We start from the raw sequence: 22,512 nt of genomic DNA, 5'->3' as shown, positions 1-22,512 counted from the left end.
CTCTTTTCTCTTTGAATCTTTTCCTTTCCTTACCAATCTATCCAATTAAGTCCTATTTATGTTATAGCCTTGATGCCTTTTGTTTTCATACCCTCATGTCCCCACCCATTTCCCCAGTTCAATTTTTTCTTTGATGTTTCTCAGCTTTCTCTCTCTCCTTCACACAATTGCAAAAAGAAAACAAAAGAAAATTTCATCCCCAAGACTAAACAAAACTGAACCCCCCACCCTCTTAAAGTGTAGGTTTGAGTAAGACTTTAGGGATTTAAAAATCTTCATTATTTCATTTCCCTGCCAATCTTCTGCCTCTTCCTGCCTCTTCCCACCCCAGTACTTTCCAAATAAAGTTCAAGTTCTATATCCTGGTATTTAAGATCTCCTCCAATCTGGCTTCAATCTTCCCTTATTTCAAATTACTCTTAATGGAAACTATACTGAACCATTTATCAATTGCCAATCTCATTCTTTTCTCTTCATTTACACATTATTATTTTTGCACATGCTTTCCACTATACCTAGAACAGATTCTTCTTGTTGAAAAAAGAATAAGATTCTTTCAAGTCTCAGAACAGCTCTCTTCCCCGATCAAACTTTGCCATGATTGGGATTGATCTCTTCTTCCTTGAATTTCATTCTCACTTCATTTTGACTCTTTGGTACCTTTGTCAATCAATTAATCAATCAGCAAGCATTTACTATGGACAAAGTATTGTGCTAGGCACCAAAGATACAAGTACAAAAGTGAGACAGTTCCTACTCTCAAAAAAACATTTTTCCCCAGAAGAATGTGATATGTTCGTAAATCAGAATATATATATATATATATATATATATATATATATATATATATATATATATATATATATATATATATATATATATATATATGTTACATTGATTTGAAGAAGAGCTCTAATAATGGGGGGGAGGGGAATTAAGAAAAGCCTTTTGGAGGATGTGACATTTGAACTGAAGTGAAAAGAAAGAGTATAACAAGCATGGGGGGAAATCTTTGCAAAAGTACAGAAGTAGGAGTTAGCAATTATTTGTAGGGCAACACACATTTGTATAGTTTGGCTATGAACCATAAAATAACTGGATTCAGCTTAGAAAGAGAGGTTGATGGCAGTTTGTTAAAGGCTTTAAATAACAAGTGGGGGAGGCTTTATTTTATACTAGGGGCAACAGGGCGTTATTGAAACTTCTTGAGGAGGGAAGGGACATAAGCATCCCAAACCCTCTGAAATGTATAACATCTTATTTATATTCTTATCTAATATTGCAATTAGATCATAAATTCTTTGAGATCAGGGGCTATATAACTTTTAATTTCTCTATCATTAATCTCTAGAATAGTATTGTGAAAAATTACTTAATAAATGTTGAGAAAAACCTAGGATAGAGGAAAAATTATTCATCTGTTGTGATGTAAGAAATGCATTCTTGGCATTGGATAAGCAATGTTTTATGGGGATGACTAAGTTGCTACATAATCTTAGAGGAAACAGCAAGGAAGTATTGGACCGACCTTGTAGCCCCTGTTGTGAGATTTGATTTAATCTCTGGTTTAATAGTGATTTGTACATTTCCTCCAAAGAATTTGAAACTCATGTATACATGTGACAATAAAGAACCAGCCACACATAAAACCAGTCTCTATCTTAGAGTTAGGCTGATTTTGATTTCTAGATTTTAGAACCTAAAGACAGCTAAGAGATTTTTTTTCCTAATTCATCATATAGACCTAGAGAACCAAAATAATAATCAATAAGAATAATAATAGGTAACATTTACATAGTGCTTTTATGATTGTTGAGTCACTTTTCAGTTATGCCCAACTCTTCATTACCCCATTCATTTATCAAGAAAACTCCTGGAAAAGATACTGAAGTGGTTTGCCATTTCTTTCTCCATCTCATTTTACAGATGAAGAAACTGAGGCAAAGAGGATGATACACTAGTAATTATCTAGGGCTCAGGTTCACACACTAGTATCTGAAACTAACTTTGAACTCATGAAGTGCCTTTCTGACCTGAGACCCAGCATTCCTTCCACTATACCACAAGTCCTGACTTTACACATGTAATCTCATTTGATCATTACAAAACCCCTGAGAGGCAAGGGTCATTATCATCATTTTTTTACATATAAGCAATCTGGTGCTCAGAGAAATTAAGTGATTTATGCAAGGTCAAACCTAGGCTTCTTATCTTAAACCTACAATTAATCAATTAATTAATTTAATATTTTCCCCTAGTTACATTCAAAACAAAAATTTTTTAGATTTTTTTTTTTAATTTTTGAGTTCGTTTCTTTCTCTTGTCTCCACCCATAATTAAGAAACCACATGTGAAGCTTTGCAAAACACTTATCCTAAATCTAGTGTATTTCCCACTAACCCTTATGTTTATCTCTCTTGTGAGGTAGGGAGTGTCAACTATTATTCTCCTCGAGTTCCAGATAGATAAACTGTATCATTAACTAGCTAAATGTTTTGACCAAAATAAAATATTCAGCTACTATCAAAGCTAAGACTAGACACTATTTCTTAATTCTGAATGACTAAATGATACTATTGACACAAAATAAACTAGATAAAAGTAGGATGTGCAATTAATTTCTTAATGGTAAAGTTTTTATGAATTCACCATTTCCCAAAAATACCTTGTCTTTTCCAAACTCCAATACATTTTTCCCTCTGCCTCTCCTATTTTAGTTGAGAGCTCCATCATCTTTTTGGATGATTTTGATTTCCTTTCACAAGCTCAGTCATCCTTATTTTTTTATTCTCCATTGCTGTATCTATCCAAAAAGTTGTCAAGTCTTGTCAATTCTACCTTTACAATACCTTGGATCAGTCTTCTTTTCACTTATGCAGATACTCTTTAGTGCAGGTGCTCATCACTTCTTGGATAGTTTACTATAACAGTTTTCTATTTGGTCTTTACTATTTCTAATTTATCCTCCAAACAGCTGCCAAATTGATATAATTCTTAAGCATAGATTTGATCATGTCACTCTCCTGATCAAGAAGTTTCAGAGGGTCCCTATTGCCTCTAGGGTAAAATACAAACCCTTCTGTCTGGCATTCAAAATCTTTCACAATCTGGTTCTAATATATGTTTCCAGATTGATTGGACATCACTCTCATTCACAAACTTTATGTATGAGGCAAAGTGGCCTATATGTTGTTCCTTGCACATGATATTTGATCTCTTAATTTTGTGCTTTTGCAAAAACTGTCTCTCCTTCCTGGAACACTGCTCTTCTTCACCTCTATTTCATAAAATCCCTAGCTTCCTTTAAAAGATAACTCAAGTGCTACCACCAATATGAAGCCTTGCCTGATCTACCTCTATCTCCACCAGAGTCTCCTTGTATCTTACTCTTAGAATTATTTGCATTTACTTTCTATTTCTTTATTTAGATATTATTATTCCCCTTCAGAATGCAAGTTTCTTGAGGACAAGAACTCTTTGTGTGTGTGTGTGTGTGTGTGTGTGCAAGTGTGTATTCCTAGCCCTACACAATTCCTGGCTTATTGAATTGTGCAGTCCTTACATTCATTATATTATAGCATAGTTAGTTTCATATTTTGAATATACACATATGATTTTTCCATAAAGTTCAAGTTTAAGATAGTCATCTCCAGAATGTTACCCATCCTAGATTACATTAGTCCACAATGAAGAGCAAAACATTGAAACTGAAGATTGCAACACCTTGTGTGCCATGGAAAGAATCATATACAGGCTTTTCTTCTATTTAAGCTATATCCCATGGGAAATTTGATCAGAAGATTCACAACTTGATGCAATAAGTCAATTGGACAAAAATGAGAAGAGTGAGCATAAGATTCTCTAAATACATTAACTGTCCAACTGTAATTGACTCTTATCAAACAATGACAAATCCCAGTAGATTATTATACACATATCCAACATATGCAAGTTTTTATGTTTGCAGAATGATTTTAAAACATTTTTCCACATGTTATTGTATATGTTGACTATGTTTTTTAATGTGTAATTTTTACTTATTTTATTTTATGGAATAAAACAAGCAATCGTATAACAAAGTATAAGAAAAAAGATCATAGCACATGGAAATGCACATCTATTATGTATAATTTGCTATATCTTTTGATTATATAATAAGGTTATCATGTAAATGTCTTTTTTCTCCTCTCCCCCAAACTAAACACTGCCATTTTTAGATACATGTTAGTATATATGTAAAATTATTTTGTATATGTTTCTATTTATCAATTCTTTCTTTGGATGTACATTGGGTTTTTCTTCATGTTCTTTATAGTCAATTTGAGTATTTATAATGGTTTAAGTGACTTATTCACTCGAAGTCATTTGTTACTGTATACAATATTATTGTTACTGTATACAATGTTCTCTTGGGTCTACTCATTTTGCTCTTCATTATTTTGTGTAAATCTTTCCATGTTCTTCTAAGATCATTGAGATCATAATTTCTGAAATCACACCAGTAGTACATCATAGTCACATAGTTCAACCATTCGCCTTTTGATGGGTATCCCAGCAATTTCCAATTCTTTGCCAGTTCTCTCACAAAGAGAGCTGCTATAAACATTTTAGAACATATAGTTTCTTTCCCTTTTTCTTCATCATCTGTTCCTTTGATGAATTCTTCTCTGAAAATTATTGATTTTTTTAAAAAAGTAAGTAATATCTCATGGTGTAAAGTATGTTTATGAAATTAGTTTCATTATTTTTATATCAATTTCTATTTTGTGGGAAAATTAGCTTTTGTCACCATTAGCCAATGTCATTACTATCACAGGGTCACTTCCTCTCTATTATTCCTCTCAAAAGTGTCTATTTATTAACTGTCTTACAATGCTTGACATACCTCATTTCCTTTGCCTCCAGCACTGGACTTCATTTCCTTTGGTTGCTTGCAAAAGAAAACATAGTGAGTATTTAGACAAAGAAGATGAGCATCCACCAATGACACATGCTACACTTTTTTTTTTTTGGTAATCTTTTTTTGTCACTAAAGCACTGACCTAAATGTATCTTGCACTTTTACCACAGGATAAACTTAGAGATCTGCCCAGATTCTACAACTTAGTACAATATCCTGTGTCACCAAATGGTTTATTTGTGGTTTCCAAAATTGTACTGAGATGATTGAGTGAAATAAAGATATTTTTAAGTTTGCATTTTCTAAAACCTAAGTTTGGAGAAAAGACATGGACACAAGAACTTTTAGAACACATTTAGAATCTGCCTAGCACATAGGAGACACTAATAAATGCTACCTGACTAATGGACTTTCTCTGTCTGGAAAAAAAAATCACATTGCCTGAATTACTAGGTAATGAATCTCATCCTTCCCCATGCAGATGGATGATATGGTAGAACAGAGGTGTCAGGCATGCAGTCCATGGGCCTCATATGGCCCCAAACACTTCTGAACGTAGCTCAAACCAGATTAAGATGTGATAGGAAGTTATTTACAAAAACATACATAGCAGAAAGAAATATAAAATTTAATTTTAAAACTCAGAATGCAGCCTATAGGATCCTTATGTATGGTTTAGTGGCTCCCGTTTCTATCTGAATTTGATACCAGTGTTGTAGAGAATTTGCAGGGCTAGGTTTCCTAGAATCCTCTATTGCTTTACGGGTTAACAATGCACATATTTCTCGATGTCAATAACATTTTTTCTTCTTGATTTATGACTATGAAGAGCAGATCAGAGGAAATTCCAAGAGTGATATATGTAGGGACAGAAGGACAAAGTAAAAAATGGCAGTAGGAATAGAGCAAAGTCATCAATAGAATGAAAGAGACAACATTTTCTTTACAAAGGAAATGGATCCTGGATGACTAATTAGTAGATTTGGGTTCTTGTCCCCACTCTGACAATAACTAGCTATGTGATACTGGAAAAATCATTTCCCCTATGTGAGCCACAGGAAAATTAGATTATTGGGATTTGATGGTTTCTAAGGAACTGAAATCTCTAAAATCTATGCATGCATAAACTTTTGTTTGCTTCTTGGTTCACCCTTCTTTATCACTATGGTGTGAAATCTTTCATCTATTTTGGATTCAAAGGAAGAAATATTGTCAGGAAACAGCTACTTTGTATACATGTATACATATGTATATATATATATGTTTATATACATACACATTATATATTTACATGTATATAATATACACAAATATATTCATGTTTATATATTATATGTGATAAAATAAAATAGAATAATATATCAGAGTTAGAAGGGGCTAACCTATACTAGAAACATATATCTCTTTTGTGATATCTGTGTTCACTGAATTAGAAGAATAAAAACCTGATGATCTATTTTGTTATTCCTTCTCTTGTGCTTAGGCAGCTTTTGTCCATCCCAGATGATTTCTTTAATTTTCCTTCCTTCCAGCCCATGTTCTTGTCTCTATTTTTTTGTCTTTACATTTCCAAATAATGAAAACCTTTCATCAGTTCCTTGAAAGCAAGACTCAAACCTCACCAAAACTTTGTTAAGTTCTGTGTGACACTTTAGTGACATGAAATCTCTATATATATTTCAATAAATATTTGATGCTGATTATGAAAATTTCTTAAGCACCTATATTTGCTGGGTGTTCTGCTAAGTGGACTGAGCTATTTGATTTCCATAGAAATAACTCAACTCAAATCATTTATCAAAACTCCAAACCAAAGTTGATATTGTACAAAGTGTCATGATTTGGCAAAGATCCACAATGATCTCTCTCTCTCTCTTTGTCCTTCCCTCCCCTCTAAAATGTATACACACATATATATGTACACACATACATGTTTATATATTGCATATATACACATACACATATATGCACACACATATCAGTTAAGGAGGCAGAATAGTGTGGGAATGGGGTAAGGGAGAGCAGTGCTGATGCATTGCTGCTAAGATTAGAAGACCCAAATTCAAATACATCTTTTGATATATATTATCTATGTGTCCTTGGGTATTTAAAATCTTTTCTGGGTCTTGCTTCTTCTTCTATAAAATGAGAAGTTGAACTTGGTGGACTTGGAGTCCTTCTATTTCTAGAATCCTTTGATTTTACAGGATTGAAACTTCTGGAAGTCAGAGACCACATCAAATTATGCTCAGCACACTTGGAATAGGTATATCCTGAATATCATTCATTAGAATTGTGAGTTATACCCCTAAGGAAAAGCAGCAAGGTCTTTGGAAAATGATCTAGGAAGTAAACAAAGGGGAACAAAAGGCAACAATAGGAAAAGAAATCTAGCTTAAAGGAAGAGAAGGAAATTGAGTTCTTGATCTATAAGCAGAAAGGAGGACTTGGCTTTCTGGCTTCTATTCCAGATGGATTTGTGTTTAGCAATCATGACAGAGAACCTCTGTGTTTCTAAAACTGATAATCTAAAGATGAGTTTTTAAGCCAAATACACCACTATTGGATATTATCTTTTCTCTGTTACAACAAAAATAACAAGAATGAAGAATAAATATTATGATTTTTGTGGGACAGACTGATTCTTTCTGTCATCATTGTCATAATTAGCAGCAGCAGCAACATCTAATCCTCCTCATCACCATAATAGGTCCTGAATACTTACTAAGTGCCTGGTGTTCTGATAACTATTACAAAAGCATTTTTCTCTAGTGAAAGTATAAATAGCCTATATCTCTTTCAATGATCAACGAAGAACAGTATTGTGCATTGTACATTAGGGAAATAATACTAGCTATCAAGCTTACCAAGTGTCGAAATTCTACTGAGAGACTACCATTGGAAGATTCTTCAATGTTCATGGCTTTGACATGTGTTCCACAAAGGATGAACCTACGGTTGCTAGAAAACAGATTTTTGCTATTTACATGGTAGCAGATATAATACAATTCAGAAACTATTAAAAATTGTCTAGGGAGATTTCTTACCTTACAGTTGAAACATTCCTGCAAAACCAAATAAGATTGACTCTTTAAGACCATCTGTTCATTATATTAATGTGATGCTGACATATTTTTAAAAAGTAACTAGCATGCCATTTCAATTGCTTGTACCAAATTATTCTCTAAGTCTTTATTAGATCCCTATCTATATATTCATATTTAAAAATTAAATGTTTTTATTTCATTAATGCTTAATTTTTAAGACTGAATCATAAACCTCCTCACTTGTAAGAGTATATTACTTGGTCTTGGTTCATTTATAAATCATATTTATTTGTATATTCTTATATCTTATACATGTCAACATTAATACTTATTTTATAATATCCACTTACTTGTCAATAGTTGCTTTAACTTTTATCTGATAGTTCAGTTCAGGCAATTTAATCAGAAGTCTGAAACAAATTAATAAAAACATGACCAAAAATCAGGCTATATATATGTTAAAATATATGTTGTTATAAAAATATATACAAGTTATAATGCAATTAATGTCAGAATCACCTGCATTCATAAGCGTCCAACAAGTCTTTTGAAAATCAGTGTTTACAGACTTAGTTTTCCAGTTTAATGCCATTCATTTAGCTAGTCTTAATGCTATCTGGCTAACATCTGGAAAATATATTTTCTCAATATTGTTTTAGCATAGCCAACTTCATCAAAATGAACAAAATAATATCAACATTGGTCAGTTTGGGAATTCAATTTTACGTGCATTATTCTGGCTTAGACCTTGGGAAATATCTTTGAAGAAGAATTAACTATTAACAAACATATTAAATAAAGTCTTTGTAGTTTTACTGAGAAAAATAGTCATTTGTTGGCTTGTATCCATATGTCTTACTGACAACAGTGATGTTGCCTAGGCTTCTGGTAGGCAACATAAGATTGTGCAGTAAATAGGTACTTATAAGATCAGAGTGTGCAATTTCTTAGCAACAAGAAAAAACAACTTTAACAAACTTAGAAGACCCAACTTTTAAGAAATAAATAACTATATCCTTCCTAGCTGTGTCATTATGATGCTAAATAATGAAGATGCTAAAATAATTCTATATTAATGCACATTACCTGATGACAACTGAAGCTCAGAGAATCTAAATTACTTTCCCTAAATTATAAAACAGAATTAACAGAGAGGGAATTTGAACTCAGATTCTCTCATACTAAGCCTATTGCTCTTTCAAGTTCACTCCCATGCTCTCTTTATATATGTGTGATAAAATCAACTTAATGTCTGGAACAAGGAAGTATATTGTAAAAATTAATGAATTGTCTTTCTGTTTATACTTCTTATCCCCAAAACTAAACATTTGTTTAAGGAAAACCTTATCCTTTGATCAGAAATCCTTGCATATGAAAATCCTTGCTGAGATTAGAATCTGGTGATGAGTTTTAGTTGCCTGAAATTTAAACATTCTTTTTGAAATACAAACAACTTCATACACTGATGAAGCAACTAATACCAGAACTTCTCATTTTAAAATATAGGCAGAAGAGAACAGAAGAAGGTCAGTGAGAAACACAGCCAAGCGGGACAACTTTGAAATTTCCATGTTGAATGTGTTGTACACATGGAGGGAGAAGTTTGCTGAACATGATGCAGATTCGCAGCTATGTGGCCAATGTTCTTTTGCTCTTCTGATTTATATGTGCAAATGTTACCTTATTTTGGGTGTTTATTAAATTCAAAAACCATTTTTAAAAGAAAAAAGGTAGAAGTTTTTAGCTAAGTAAGTTCTCTTTCATAATTGCAGCATAAAAATAATAATATAAGGTAGTCTAATTGTTCTTTTCTCCCATAATGCTTTTCTATTGACTTATTAGAATTATTACCCAGTTTTTATACATATTTTTCATGTCCTTGTAACTTGTTCCACATTTGCAGATTGTGCTATTCATTGGCATTGCTAATGTATTCTTAAATGAGACTGAAAATATTTCAGGTCCAGTTTACAGGATGGTCTAGACCTATGATTTCATCAGTGTAAGGAAGTCCTGATGTGAAAACTTCCTCTAATGATGTGCAGACTGGCAATTCATCTGAAACATCATCTTGAGGAATTGTCTGAAGTAAATGAGATTAAGTACTTTGCCCATAATAATACACGACAACTAGCATGCAGATTTAATGTAAGATTTGAAGGCAAGTCTTCCTGAGTCCAAGACTGACCTATCCAGTTTGCTCTCAAATACTATTTTTGTTAATATTTATGTTTTATCATTCCCCCCAAAAAAGTTGATCAAGAAATATCTCATATTTAACTTGTCACCCAAGGAACTTCAAAACTTCCTGATAAAAACTGAAGACCAAGAAGTGCTCCTATATTAGGATAAAAGGCCTTTTATCAGGAGAATATTTAATCCCAGGTAGTATTTTTTTACAATCTAAAATTTCCTAAAAGGGAATTGTCAGTGGAATAGGGCTTGAGATCCCTTGCCTACTACTCACCAACAAGCATTTATTAAGCGCTTACTATCTTCCAACCCTGTGCTAAGTACTATGGATCAAAATGAAATAGTCCTTGCTTTTAAGGGCTTATATTCTGTCAGAGGAATATGGAACAAAATATACTTTTTGAACACAATTAAATAGTTATCTTTTCCACATTTCAGGGACTAGGGATGTGGTGCCTCTACAATCTAGAAAAGCTTCCTAAAACTTTTTGACTTTCTCTTTGTACCAGAGAAGTCTGATTTTTTTTCTTTTTCTTTTATGGGATGTTTATAGTACCTTATTGTAAAATTTAGGTTAAGTATTTGGTCATGGACCCTAGGTCATCTGCTGGCCTTTTTGAATTCTTTGTGGGTTATCTGCAGCTTCTGAAAAATTCTCCCCAAATTCCCATTTATTTCACAAAGACTTTCTGAATTACTCTATTTCTATACTTTGGCCCAGGCTGTCCCCCATGTCTGAAATCTACTCCTTTCCCAACACCTTTTCGAATTCCTAGCTTCTTTTAAAGCACAGATGAGGTTCTACCCTCTCATTTCCTGATGCCTCTGCCTATGCCTTTCCATTCCTTATCTTCACAATTGTAAGTAATATCTACATGTTGAAATGATTTTGTATAAACTTTGTATAAATAATTTGATATTCTAGAAGTTTCAGTGTTATTTTAAGCTATCAAAGCTTTTTTTTTTTATATACCTATGGTTATCCCTTCCATATTGTGATTTTTTTTCCCATCATGGTTTTTGATATATATCAGAGGTCTGCACAAGAAATTAAATGGGAATTTGGGGGGAGTTTTGCAGAAGTCATATTTGACAAGAAAAGCCAGCAGATGACACAGAAAAAGTTTTAAAATTCAGAAATGTACATAGGTAGTATTGTATAATATCAGTATATTTTATCTATTAGTACCATAATCAGTCTTCTTCTCTAATACAGAGGGAGGGTAAAAAAAAAATTTACATATTCCTAAAATTCCACACACACAATGTAGAAGAGATACCCATACTTTTCAGGGTAGGAACTGCCTTTTTTTTGTTTGTTTCTGGGGCCCCAAGATTCAGCACAGTGTCTTTCACATTGTACTTAACAAATGTTGAATTGAATTGGAGACCAAATATTAAATAGTGAGCATCGTGAGAAATATAAAAGGGCTGTACATTTAGTTTCCAAAGAATCTACAGATTAGTGGAGGAATGACAATGGAAGGATAGCAATTAATGAATTAGTTTGACTGGAGTGGAAAGTATATGCAAAGGAGTAATATTAAATAAGACTAGAAAAATAGATGGGAGCCATATAGTAAAAGGATTTAAATATTAGGCTGAGGATTATACATTTTATCTTAGAAAATAAAGGGACCCACTGTCTCTTAGCCATCCATGTTTATAGTGAAATATTTTATACCTATCACTAATTTTCAATGATATTTTCATCTTCTATGATTTTTATTCCACCAATATAGATACCCATTACATTAATACAGATTACAATACTCCCACTACTTAGTAAGTGGTCTTCAAGGATTCCTTTGGCCAAAAAAATTATCTACTGCCAACTTGATGATAAGCCTTTCTCAATCTAGCCAAATTGGTCCTTGTTTGAATTATGGGTATGCAGCCCACCCTAAGATCCATACTCAAAGTCAGTCCAATTTGGTAGGATCTGCTAAGAGTTTAAATTCTGCTTCAATTCCATTTGAGAATTAATTTCCAAACCATAATGAAGAGGGGAACATCAATGGAAGAATTTTTGAAAAATTAGTTTTAAATATACTTGACATTAAAATGAATCTAAACATAATTGAATCTTTCTATGAAGGCCCTGGGGTGATGAAAAATCTTGAAATGTTTTGGAGTCATCAAAAGATCTTGTAGTGTCCTGGGGCCACTATTATAATGTCACATTTCATCATATTGTAAATAAGGAGACAATATTGAATTATGGCTAATAAAATCCTGGAGAATAGAAAGTTTATTGAAACATTCACTTTATCATTATAATTAAGATGGTAGACTCATAGACAGGAGAATATGGCCAAGGGTAACTGGGCAGATTAGAGACAATCATCTGAAGCCCAACTATAATATAATGCCCGAAAATATTATAATAATTATAATATCTGAAAATTGGAAAGAACATATAAGGTACAATTATAAAGACCAATTTTGCCTCATGGAAATTGGTCTTATTACCTCACACTTCATATTTTTAGTAAGAAAAAAACTCTTAGCAGTAGAGCTTTATGTTATTTCTTTTTTTCCCTTCTGTTATTTCTTAGGGCTACCAGCAGTAAGGGTAGCACAGATTTCTCATGAGCTTGTTAGTGTTGGGTTATACTGACTCACAGTGAGAACTCTGTCTTCAACAACATAACACCCAAGGGACAATCAAGGGCTTCATATTAACAATCATACAAACTCAAAAGAATGGGAAGGATTGATTGAGAAAAGAATGATGTAGTGGATAAAGGGTTGGTCTTGGATTCAGGAGGAAATGGGGTCAAATCTTGCTTCTGACACATGCTAGTTGTATGACTATTGGGAAGTCAATTAACCTTCCAGTGTCCCCAGACAACTCTATAAAGAGCAAAATAAAGATAGTTACCAATTTACAATGTTTATTGTTATTGTTGTTTAATTGTGTCTGACTCTTTGTATTTGGAGTTTTCTTGGTAAAGATACTGGAATGGTTTGCCATTTCCTTATTCAACTCATTTTACAGATGAAGAAACTCAGGCAAACAAGGTTAATCACACAGCTAGTAAGTGTGCCAAATCTGAACTCAGGTCTTCTTGACTTCAGGCCCAACACTTTATCCATTGTGCCATCTAGCTGCATTGACAGAGGGAATTTCTACAATAGTTCCCAGCATCAATGAATTCATAGTCTATAAGCTACTCCCATCAATTTGATTTTTTTAATACTATAGACCCTCCTGTCCCCATGTAGGGATAACGTCCCAATAGAGATTCTTATAAGCCTAATAAACATCTGGAATAAGAATGTGAAAACATGAAGCAGGAGGTAAAAATGGTGAATATATTTTTGAACAGAGAAATATGTCTAAAAGGAAAAAAGTAGATTAAATATTATTTTTCTTTTTAAATTCTAAACATTCTACTTACAACTGTAGTAAGAGTTTGGGTTCTTTAGTTTTATTATTTAAAATATTCCCTTAGAGACCAAAATTTTCCTTGTCTTTTAAAATTCTATTCACTTGACTTTGTCACTTATTAAATATACATATAAAAACTCTGTACTAGTTAGTCTGTAAGGATACAAAGAGAAAGAGCTTCATTTCATTGGAGAGTGGAGGTAGGATACAACGTGCATACAAATAAGTAAATATTAATTATATATAGTATAACATAAATTCATTTGACAGGGAGAGGGTGTTAATAACTGGGGAGGGATAATATTCAAATAAATTTTTCTACCTACATGTAAACATGTGCGCATATATATAATACATCAGTCTCCAGAGATATAACACACTAACCTACCTTAGTTTCACAGTGAATTGTATGAGGGTTTTAAGTACCAGTGGTCTCTGGGGATGAGTTGGCATGCATGGCTGTCGTTCAACCACAAATGAGCTAACAGCAAAGAAAATACAGGTATTATTTGAAAATACAAAGTTTATAGGCAGGCTAGAAACTACAGATGAATAGGTTGAGTTTTTCTGAAGGAGGATAATCTCTGAGTCAAGCAAGTTCAAATCTTGCCATCTTTTTCTGATGAGCAAACCCCGTAAGATGGAAATATTCTAAATCAATTCTTCTAATTATAGGTAGTACTCACCACAAATGAACAGTGTATATAATCTAAAATAAAAGTATCAGAAAATTCCTGACTTCAAGTAAACTTTTTCTTTCTAAAAAATAAAATCATAATAATCACAACCATCTCACTTTGTAGATGGTTCAGTGTCTGAACCAAAGGTCATCCAGGTTAAATTGCAGAGTCTGGATTCAAACTCACACCTTCTGACTACAAATCCAGTACTCCTTCTACAGTACCACATTGCATTTACATGGTTTCCTCTTTATTTTCATGATAATCAGTCAAAAAGAAACCATTAGAATCCCCTTTTCTCAGAGGTAAAAACCGAGCCAGTGATGGATCTGTTGGCTTGTTTGATGTCACACTGAGTGAGTCACCAGCAGAAGTTCCAGAACAGAAAACAGTTTTTCTGATGCAGGTCTACCTAACTGTCCTCGACAAGTCTTTGGTATGTTGTGCCACTTGAAAAATCCCTTGTTTCCCTACCTTTCCAAACCCAGTCTTTAAATCATGACAAATAAACCACAGGAAGAGCATACTATCAATTTCATAAGACCTGAAAGCTGAATGGCATTTAAGATACTTTACGTACTTTCGGAAAAGACTGTAGATCAAGAAGTTGATTAGTTCTTGCAAATGAGACCTTTGTACTGGAATAGGATCACCTTCATATGATACTTTGGTGGATTGTTCATCTAGCTTTTCCATTTGCCTTCTAACTTGGAAAAGACTTTCTGCCAACAGGGTAAAACTATTGAAAAACAAAGGATAGAAATATATATTTTTCCATCTAACAATTGATTTGCCCAATCTTCCCATACTTACTTTGCATTAATTTGTATATAAATCTACCTTATCATAACATATATGTGCATACATACACAGTATTTTATATAAAATATACATACTCATAAGTTTAATTAATTAACACACAGCCAGGTGGTACATCAGACAAAGGGCTAAACTTGGAGTCAGGAAGACCTGAGTTCAAATTTTGCTTCAGATACTCAGTAGATATGTGATACTAGGCAAATTACTTAACTTCTGTCTGACTTAGTTTACTCATCTGTTAAGTGGGCATTAGCACTTACCTCAATTACCTCAATGAATTATTGTAAAGAACAAATGAATCAACACATACAAAGTGTTTTGCAGACTTTAAGGTACTCTATAAATGCTACACACACACACACACACACACACACACACACACATATATGTATATATAAATTCTATACATATACATGATATATATTCATACACACATGTGTATATAATACATATATATGCGTTTGTCTACACATATACATACACAAACCTATGAATCTATGTACATAGATGTGTCAAATGTTGCCTACTTCATGACTTAGATTTTATAAGAGAAAAAAAAATCTCATCAACATCTGATACCAATTCTAATAGATCAAATCCCTTTTGCTCTTTCTTAATTAAATTACTTGTAAACACCTTCAGATATGCACTTGACAGATTTAATATTCAGTCCAAGACCAGTAAAATCCAGAATGATTCTATTATTTTTAACCATATAAATTATGATCCAAAGAGTGTAATGTGTGTATTAAGTTTTATGTGATATATTGCATGTATTTATTGCTAGTAATAAAATATAATAAAAGCCATCTTATCTTTGTCACTTGTGGTATATTCAGCAAACAGCACTTGACTTTCAGAAAAATATGATTTTAAAAATCCTGAGTATGACTCACTAGAATGCATGAGAATTAAGGTGAACTTAGAAATATTTTCTCCTCAAATTTGATTTGGTTTTAACATGTGGTGAGTACTATCTATTGTGATCTTGATGGGACTAAAAAATAACTAAAGCTCAAAGCTAGAAGTTGGCATGAAGAATAAAAAGGAGATGAAATGACTGTAGATGATATCCCAAAGTAACCTCTTATTCCAGAGAAACTTCCTAAACTATTTTGAATGTAGAAAACTAAAGAGAGGGGGCTTGTCAAGCTTGGGAAGCAATTCTCATTCTTGTGACCTTTCTGTCTAAACAATGCTGCACTTCCCATAGATCTCTGAGAAGTCATAAGTCCAATGCACTTAGCATTGGGCATAGGTTTTTGACAAGCACAAGCATATGTTTAGGTCTTCTACTGCTTTTTGGGGATATTTACTTTGTTTTCTTATCAGAAGAAGCATCCTGAGGTTAGAAAAGCAAAATAATCTCTAGAAGGAAAATCAATACATTTTAAAATGAGCCCAATTCTTTCTTTCTGTCAAGCAGGACAAGTAGGTCAGAGTTCTCATAGCATGCTGTCTGAATTGGCACTCATACTTTCAATCTTATTGGATTGTGCTGTTAAGAAGAAATTTGGAGGTTGGACTGAGCTTTTCATTTCTTCTTTATTACATCTTTTGACAATTCTTTCAATTGGATACTTACATTTTACACTTCTAGGAAAAAACCTCTCTCTCTGATGCTTTCTAAAGCAGAAAAACAGTATGTGCATATGTGCAATGTGTTCTTGTGCACAAAAGTGTATAGTTTTTCATATAGAATAGCAGTTATTATAGATTTGGGATTTTTTTATTTACGTACAAAAAAAGCAACATCTACTGAATATCTTTGTAAAAAAATTGAACTCTGCTATCTAAGGCTATAGAGTTAAATTTCAATCAGTAATTAAACATTTATTAAGCAACTGCTACATACCTAAATACTAAGGATGCAAAAAAGCAACAAGATAGTCCCTCAAGAAATAATGGATATGACACATAATTAACTATTTACAAGATAACAGAAAAAATAGAAAGGAAGGGGTAGAATTCAAAGTGAAATGTTTTCTATAAAAGATGAGGTTTTAGTGGAGACTTAAAAACAAGCCAGGAAAGTCGGTAGGTGGAGTTAAGGAAGAAGAATGCCCTTAATTTTTGATAATTATGGGAAAATGTGGGCAATGAAATGGTACATGGTGCGCGTAAGAGTGATGCAACACACAGAGTCCTAGTGTCTTAATGTAGAGCTTAGTATAAACTTTAAGTAAAGCCTAGAACTGTTCTAAGACTTTTGGGACACCATGTTACTAATGAAGAATTGTATGAGAGAAACTATACAATGAATGTCTGAGATATATATGACCAGTAAAGGTGATGGGCAAGTCATGTGACAAGAAGGCATGGATAGGGATGATTTGTCCTTGGACTAATTGGAGGAAGTACCCACATAAATAAGATCAATAAATTTGTTTCTTATGAAAGTCCCCAGTGTAAGAACTTGCTGATGGAAGAAGGTATGTGCCAGAGAAAAGATTCTTACTGGTTCCAAAGGTTATTTTGAAACCTTCAGTTTTTATATTTCAGGAGCCAAATTTAATCAATCCTTCATAAAATCAACAATAGGTGATGCTTTGATTTGTTCAGAAGAATCATTGCAAATTAGCTTAGATTTATACAGTATTTGAAAGTTTACACAAAGTACTTGAAAAATTCTGGCTCTATGTTTTTGATTATAAAGCTCCTGAGTTATTAACAGACCATCAACAGGCTGAATGAATTCACAGTTCTGGGCTAAGTCTGAAGTTTCTCATGGGCTGGGCCATTCTGAAGTTTTTTACTTCCTGTGGTTTTCACTAGAAACTAAAGTCAGTAGAGGTTTACCAGTTTTGAAGCTGATCAAGGCCACTATGCAATGGACCACCAATGCAGGCAATTTGCTGACGCCTCTTCCAATCAAGCAGTTCTTCTAGCAGCATAGTATTCATCAGGGTCTCAATTTCACTTATTATTTGTGTTATTTTGCTGAGGACTTCCTGAAAGGAAGAGCAATAGATTAAGAGAGGAAATCAGATTCACTGGTCATCCAATTTATGAAAACTTTTCTAGTCTACTTTGGATTAGAGATGTAGATGTCTGGAAAGATTACTGTTAGCCTCCTTATTAAATACTGAATTCTATTCCCTACCAATTTTGCATTATACTTACAGTTATATGTTACCCTGGGGAAAATGCATAATTATGATAATCTCACCATCTAACAATATTCCAACTCCTTGCTAAAAATGATTTGGAATCTTAGAAAATCATCCAGATAAATATAATCCAATCCAAACCAACAAATATTTAAGTATATACTATGTGAAACTCACTAAGGTATTCAAAAACAAAGCAAAATATAGTCCCTCTAATAGTCTCTTACATACTACTAAAAATAGAGCAAATATTATTTTAAAATATTTATTTGTAAATATATCATTAAATTATATAAAGTGAATATTACAATTATTTTAATTGTATCAATATTTAATTGCATTCCATTACAATAAATTTAATTTAATTAATTATGAATGTGATAAATTATAAAAATAATTAATAAATTTCAAATTAATATAAACACAATGCATATGTATATATATATAAATTAAAATTAGATTATAAGCTAAATTTTCAAAATATTTTTACTAAAGTCATGTAATATTAAAAGCACTAGATCATGAATCTGGGCCCTGGGTTTCCTGTCCTGGTTCTTCCACTAAAAAGTTGTGCCAATGGGACAAATATTCATTCCATCTCTTTGAGCTTTACAACCTGTAAAGATATTGACTGATAAGTAATCATGATCTTGAAGCTTTTTTCTAGTTTTGAAAGTCTGTGATTTTATAAGTGAATATTTTTTTGGGAGGGATGAAGAAATTTGGGTTAATGTAGTGCCCATAGTCACAAAGCTGGTAAGTATTAAGTGTCTGAGGCCAGATTTGAACTTAGGATGTCCTGACTTCAGGACCATGTTCTATTTACTGTGCCATCTAGCTGCCCTTGTAGTGCAAATAATGCACTGCAAGTGAATATATACCAAACCCAATGGCATATTTTACATTTATATAATAGACTAATTATTAATAAATGATATCAATAAGTGAATGGGATAGATGTCCAATTCTGGAATTGTAAAATCTTGGATTCAAATCTGTCTTCAACACATACAAACTGCATGATCATGGACAAAACAAGTCAATTAACCTCTTAGTACTAAAGAGATTTCAAGGTACTCAAGATTTTAAGTTGCAAACTAGCTTATTTGTCTATATCTACCTCTTGTCTATCTACATTAATGGAGAAAAGGAATTTCCACATCAGGAATTCCTCAAACAGATGAAGCCATAAGTCTGGAACCACTTTTCTTCCCTTTAAAAATATGGAGCAAAGTAATCTATTATTTTATCTTATATTATTTTCTCTTAAGGCTGTCTTCATTTTTAAAAAATGGAATATGAAATATGATGTATAAAGGCTTACAATTAATTAGCTGTCTGAGGAAATAAAATCATCTGTGATTAAAATTTTTCATTCATAAATTCCTTCATGAAAAAAAATGGAGACAGATTTGTTAAAATTTGAAGGAAAAGAGTTTTTGGTGGCATTAGTAATGTTTTTTTAAATATTCATTTATTAATACCTTTTGGTTTTATAGCACCTTTATATTATTGGGGAGAAGTGATCCATCTTTAACAATATATACTGAGGCTGTCTAATATGTATATGTATGTATGTATATATGCATGTATATATATATATATATTGATATTGATAGTTCATTAAACAGCCTAATTTCTAGTTCTTTAACTTATTAATTTCCCATTACTTACTTCATCTCCTTCAGCAACAGAACTTTCCTCTCACTCTCTTAACTCTCTGAAGATTTGCTTCTGACTTCATCATTAAATTGAAACAAATCTCCAAAGTTACCAATGATCTCTTAATTGCCAAATCTAATGGCCTTATCTCAATCTTCATACTTCTTGACTTGTATGTATTCTTTAACAGTTTTAATCACTCTTTGATATATTATTCTTTCTAGGCTTTTGTAACATTGCTCTCTTTGTTCTCTTACTTTTATGACCATTCTGTTTCTGCCTCCTTTTCTGGTTCTTGATCCAGAGACATCTCCAGGCTCTGTGCGTAGCTCTCTCCTCTTCTACCTCTATTCTATTTTGCTTTGTGATCTTATCAGCTCCCATGTATTCAATTATCATTTCTATGCAGCTGATTATAAAATCTATTATCCAGTTCTAACTTTTTTCTTCCAACCCTTTATTTTCAAATGTCTATTACACATCTCATACTGGATGTCCCATATCCATTTTAGAAGTAAAGCTGTCTTCCTTCAAATCTTCCTTTACATCAGTCCATCCACCATGCAGCTATCAAAATGATCTTCCTAAGGAGGGAGTCTGACCATGTCACTTTTCTATTTGGTAAACTCCAGTAGCTCTCTATTACCCCCAGGATCAAATATAAAACCCTCTTTTACTTTTTAATAATTGCCTTTTCCTACCTTCCAATTCTTCATAAGTGGATGCTCCTTACCACGTACTCTATGTTCTAGTGACTCTGGAACCATTACTCCTCCTCCTAGAAGACTCTCCATCTCCCAAATCCGTTCATTTTCACTGGCATAATAGTAATGCTCTCCTCTTTTACCTTTACCCCTGGATTTCCTGGTTTCCTCCAAATCTAAGCTTTTATTCCACCTTCTACAAGAAACCATTTTGGTTTTCTTCTAGTACTTATTCTCTGTGACTAGTTCCAATTTATTCTGTTACATATCTTATTTGTGCATAGTTGCTTGCATGTTCTCTTCCCGCTTTAGTTTGGCAGTTCTATGAGGTCAGTAATTATGTTTTTGTTGTCCTTTATATTCTCGGTTTCCTGGCACACAATAGGGACTTAATAAATGTTTGTTAACTTGATTTGTTTTCATGTTTCTGCTTATTTCACTCTATATCAGTTTATGTGTCTTCCTCTGTTTCTTTGAAGTCTTTATATTTGCTCTTTATTATAGAGGAAAAATACTCCACCATGTTCATGTACCATAACTTGTTCAGATATCCACCAGATAATGAGGATCTGCTTTTTAATTCTTTGGTACCACAAAAAGCACTGCTATAATTATTTCAGTGTGCTAGGCTCCTTCCTGCCTTTGACCTCTTTGGATTCTATGCCTGATGCTAATAATATTGCAAAGTAGCTGTATGACATAGTAGATAGAATACTAGATTTTAGCTTAAAAAGCCAAATTTAAATCACACACTTAATAACTGTGTGATCTTTGGTAAGATACTAAAACTCTCAGCTTCAGTCAAGCCTATTCTTTCTGGAAAATAGCTATGATAGTACCTACCCCATAGGGTGTTGCAAGGATCACATAAAATAACATGTGTGAAGTAGAACCCTTAAAGCACTAAGCATTAGCATTAGCAATTATTATTCAGATATTTTTATTCTTAGGAAATGGAACACTTTTTTTCCACTCCATATTTTACAAAGAGAGTAGAGGTTTTTGGGTTTTTTTGTTTTTTTACTTTTGCATTTGTATCCCCAGAACCTAGAACAGTATTTGGCACACACACACAAGGCTGGACCTTGAGTGTAAGTTAAATTATTACAATCAGCAACAACTGAATGGTATCAATGGAATTATTCAATAATATGTCTTTTGTCTGAGTACACATTGAAGCAATTACTTTATCAAATAAAGGTAAGCAACATCAAATATTCATTTATGTTCCCCACAAGATATTGTAAAATTATAACAACTAAAATAGATATGAACTTGTCTTAATTGCATATACTAGAAACTGGTAAGAAAAATCTTAAAAATAAAGTTGGCTATAGTACATAGCCCATCAGTGAAATATCCCATCAAGCTTTTGGAAGACTGACCTTGAAAACAACCCAAACTTACAAAAAATAATGTCAAGCAGTGAATACTGTACCTAGAAATAATCTGATTTGCCTATGACATGGACTCTAGGTAAACCATTTTTTAAATGGAGTAGAGGTTTAGGAAGTAACAACCAAGATCCCTGTAAAATCTTCTTTACTAACCTTTCTTTTGAAGTCTAGTGTATTGAGCATGTCTTGCAATGTCAAAACTTCCTGCTTCACGAGAACATTGTTTTTATCACCTTGGTCTGTGGTAGAAAAAAAAGAAAAACAAAACCAAATGGGAAATAGAGAAAAAAATAAAACAAAACAAAACAAAAAAAAAAAACAAAACCAGAATCCGTTCCATGGTAAACTTTCCCTGTGGCATGGTTAAGTTTATCTAAATTTGCCATACTTATTTGTGGCTCCTAATAAAAGTTCTGGTTCAAGAGTAAAAATTCAGAAGCAGTGTATATTTACTCTATGCTTATGGCCTATATAGTTTTTCTCTTATCTAGAAATGTGAGAGTAAGTGGAAAGAAACTAGTTGGGGAGGATAAAAAAGAGATATATAAGGAGAAACATTTTCACCTATTGTCCATTTAATGTTTGAGGAAGGGAGGAAGAAGGAAA

General features: G+C 32.8%; 1 protein-coding gene across 2 annotated transcripts in view; it reads right to left on the bottom strand.

Annotated features, from left to right (window-relative positions):
* The window catches only part of STAT4 (signal transducer and activator of transcription 4), a 133,011-nt gene that overhangs the window by 32,434 nt on the left and 78,065 nt on the right, over nt 1-22,512 (bottom strand). The window contains exons 7-14 of one of the 2 annotated variants that reach the window (XM_074302830.1): nt 22,060-22,145; nt 17,833-17,984; nt 14,795-14,953; nt 13,923-14,015; nt 8,298-8,357; nt 7,948-7,965; nt 7,768-7,861; nt 4,886-4,930 (exon numbers count right to left, since the gene is read on the bottom strand). In XM_074302830.1, the coding sequence (XP_074158931.1) occupies nt 4,886-4,930; nt 7,768-7,861; nt 7,948-7,965; nt 8,298-8,357; nt 13,923-14,015; nt 14,795-14,953; nt 17,833-17,984; nt 22,060-22,145 (707 nt within the window). The remainder of the gene's footprint in view (nt 1-4,885; nt 4,931-7,767; nt 7,862-7,947; nt 7,966-8,297; nt 8,358-13,922; nt 14,016-14,794; nt 14,954-17,832; nt 17,985-22,059; nt 22,146-22,512) is intronic. The other variant, XM_074302831.1, reaches the window with a different exon arrangement.

The sequence above is a fragment of the Sminthopsis crassicaudata genome, chromosome 3, assembly GCF_048593235.1.
Source record: "Sminthopsis crassicaudata isolate SCR6 chromosome 3, ASM4859323v1, whole genome shotgun sequence".
In the NCBI taxonomy this organism is placed as follows: domain Eukaryota; kingdom Metazoa; phylum Chordata; class Mammalia; order Dasyuromorphia; family Dasyuridae; genus Sminthopsis; species Sminthopsis crassicaudata.
The sequence above is the reverse complement of the archived record's forward strand: the minus strand, read 5'-3'. Positions and strand labels throughout refer to the sequence as shown.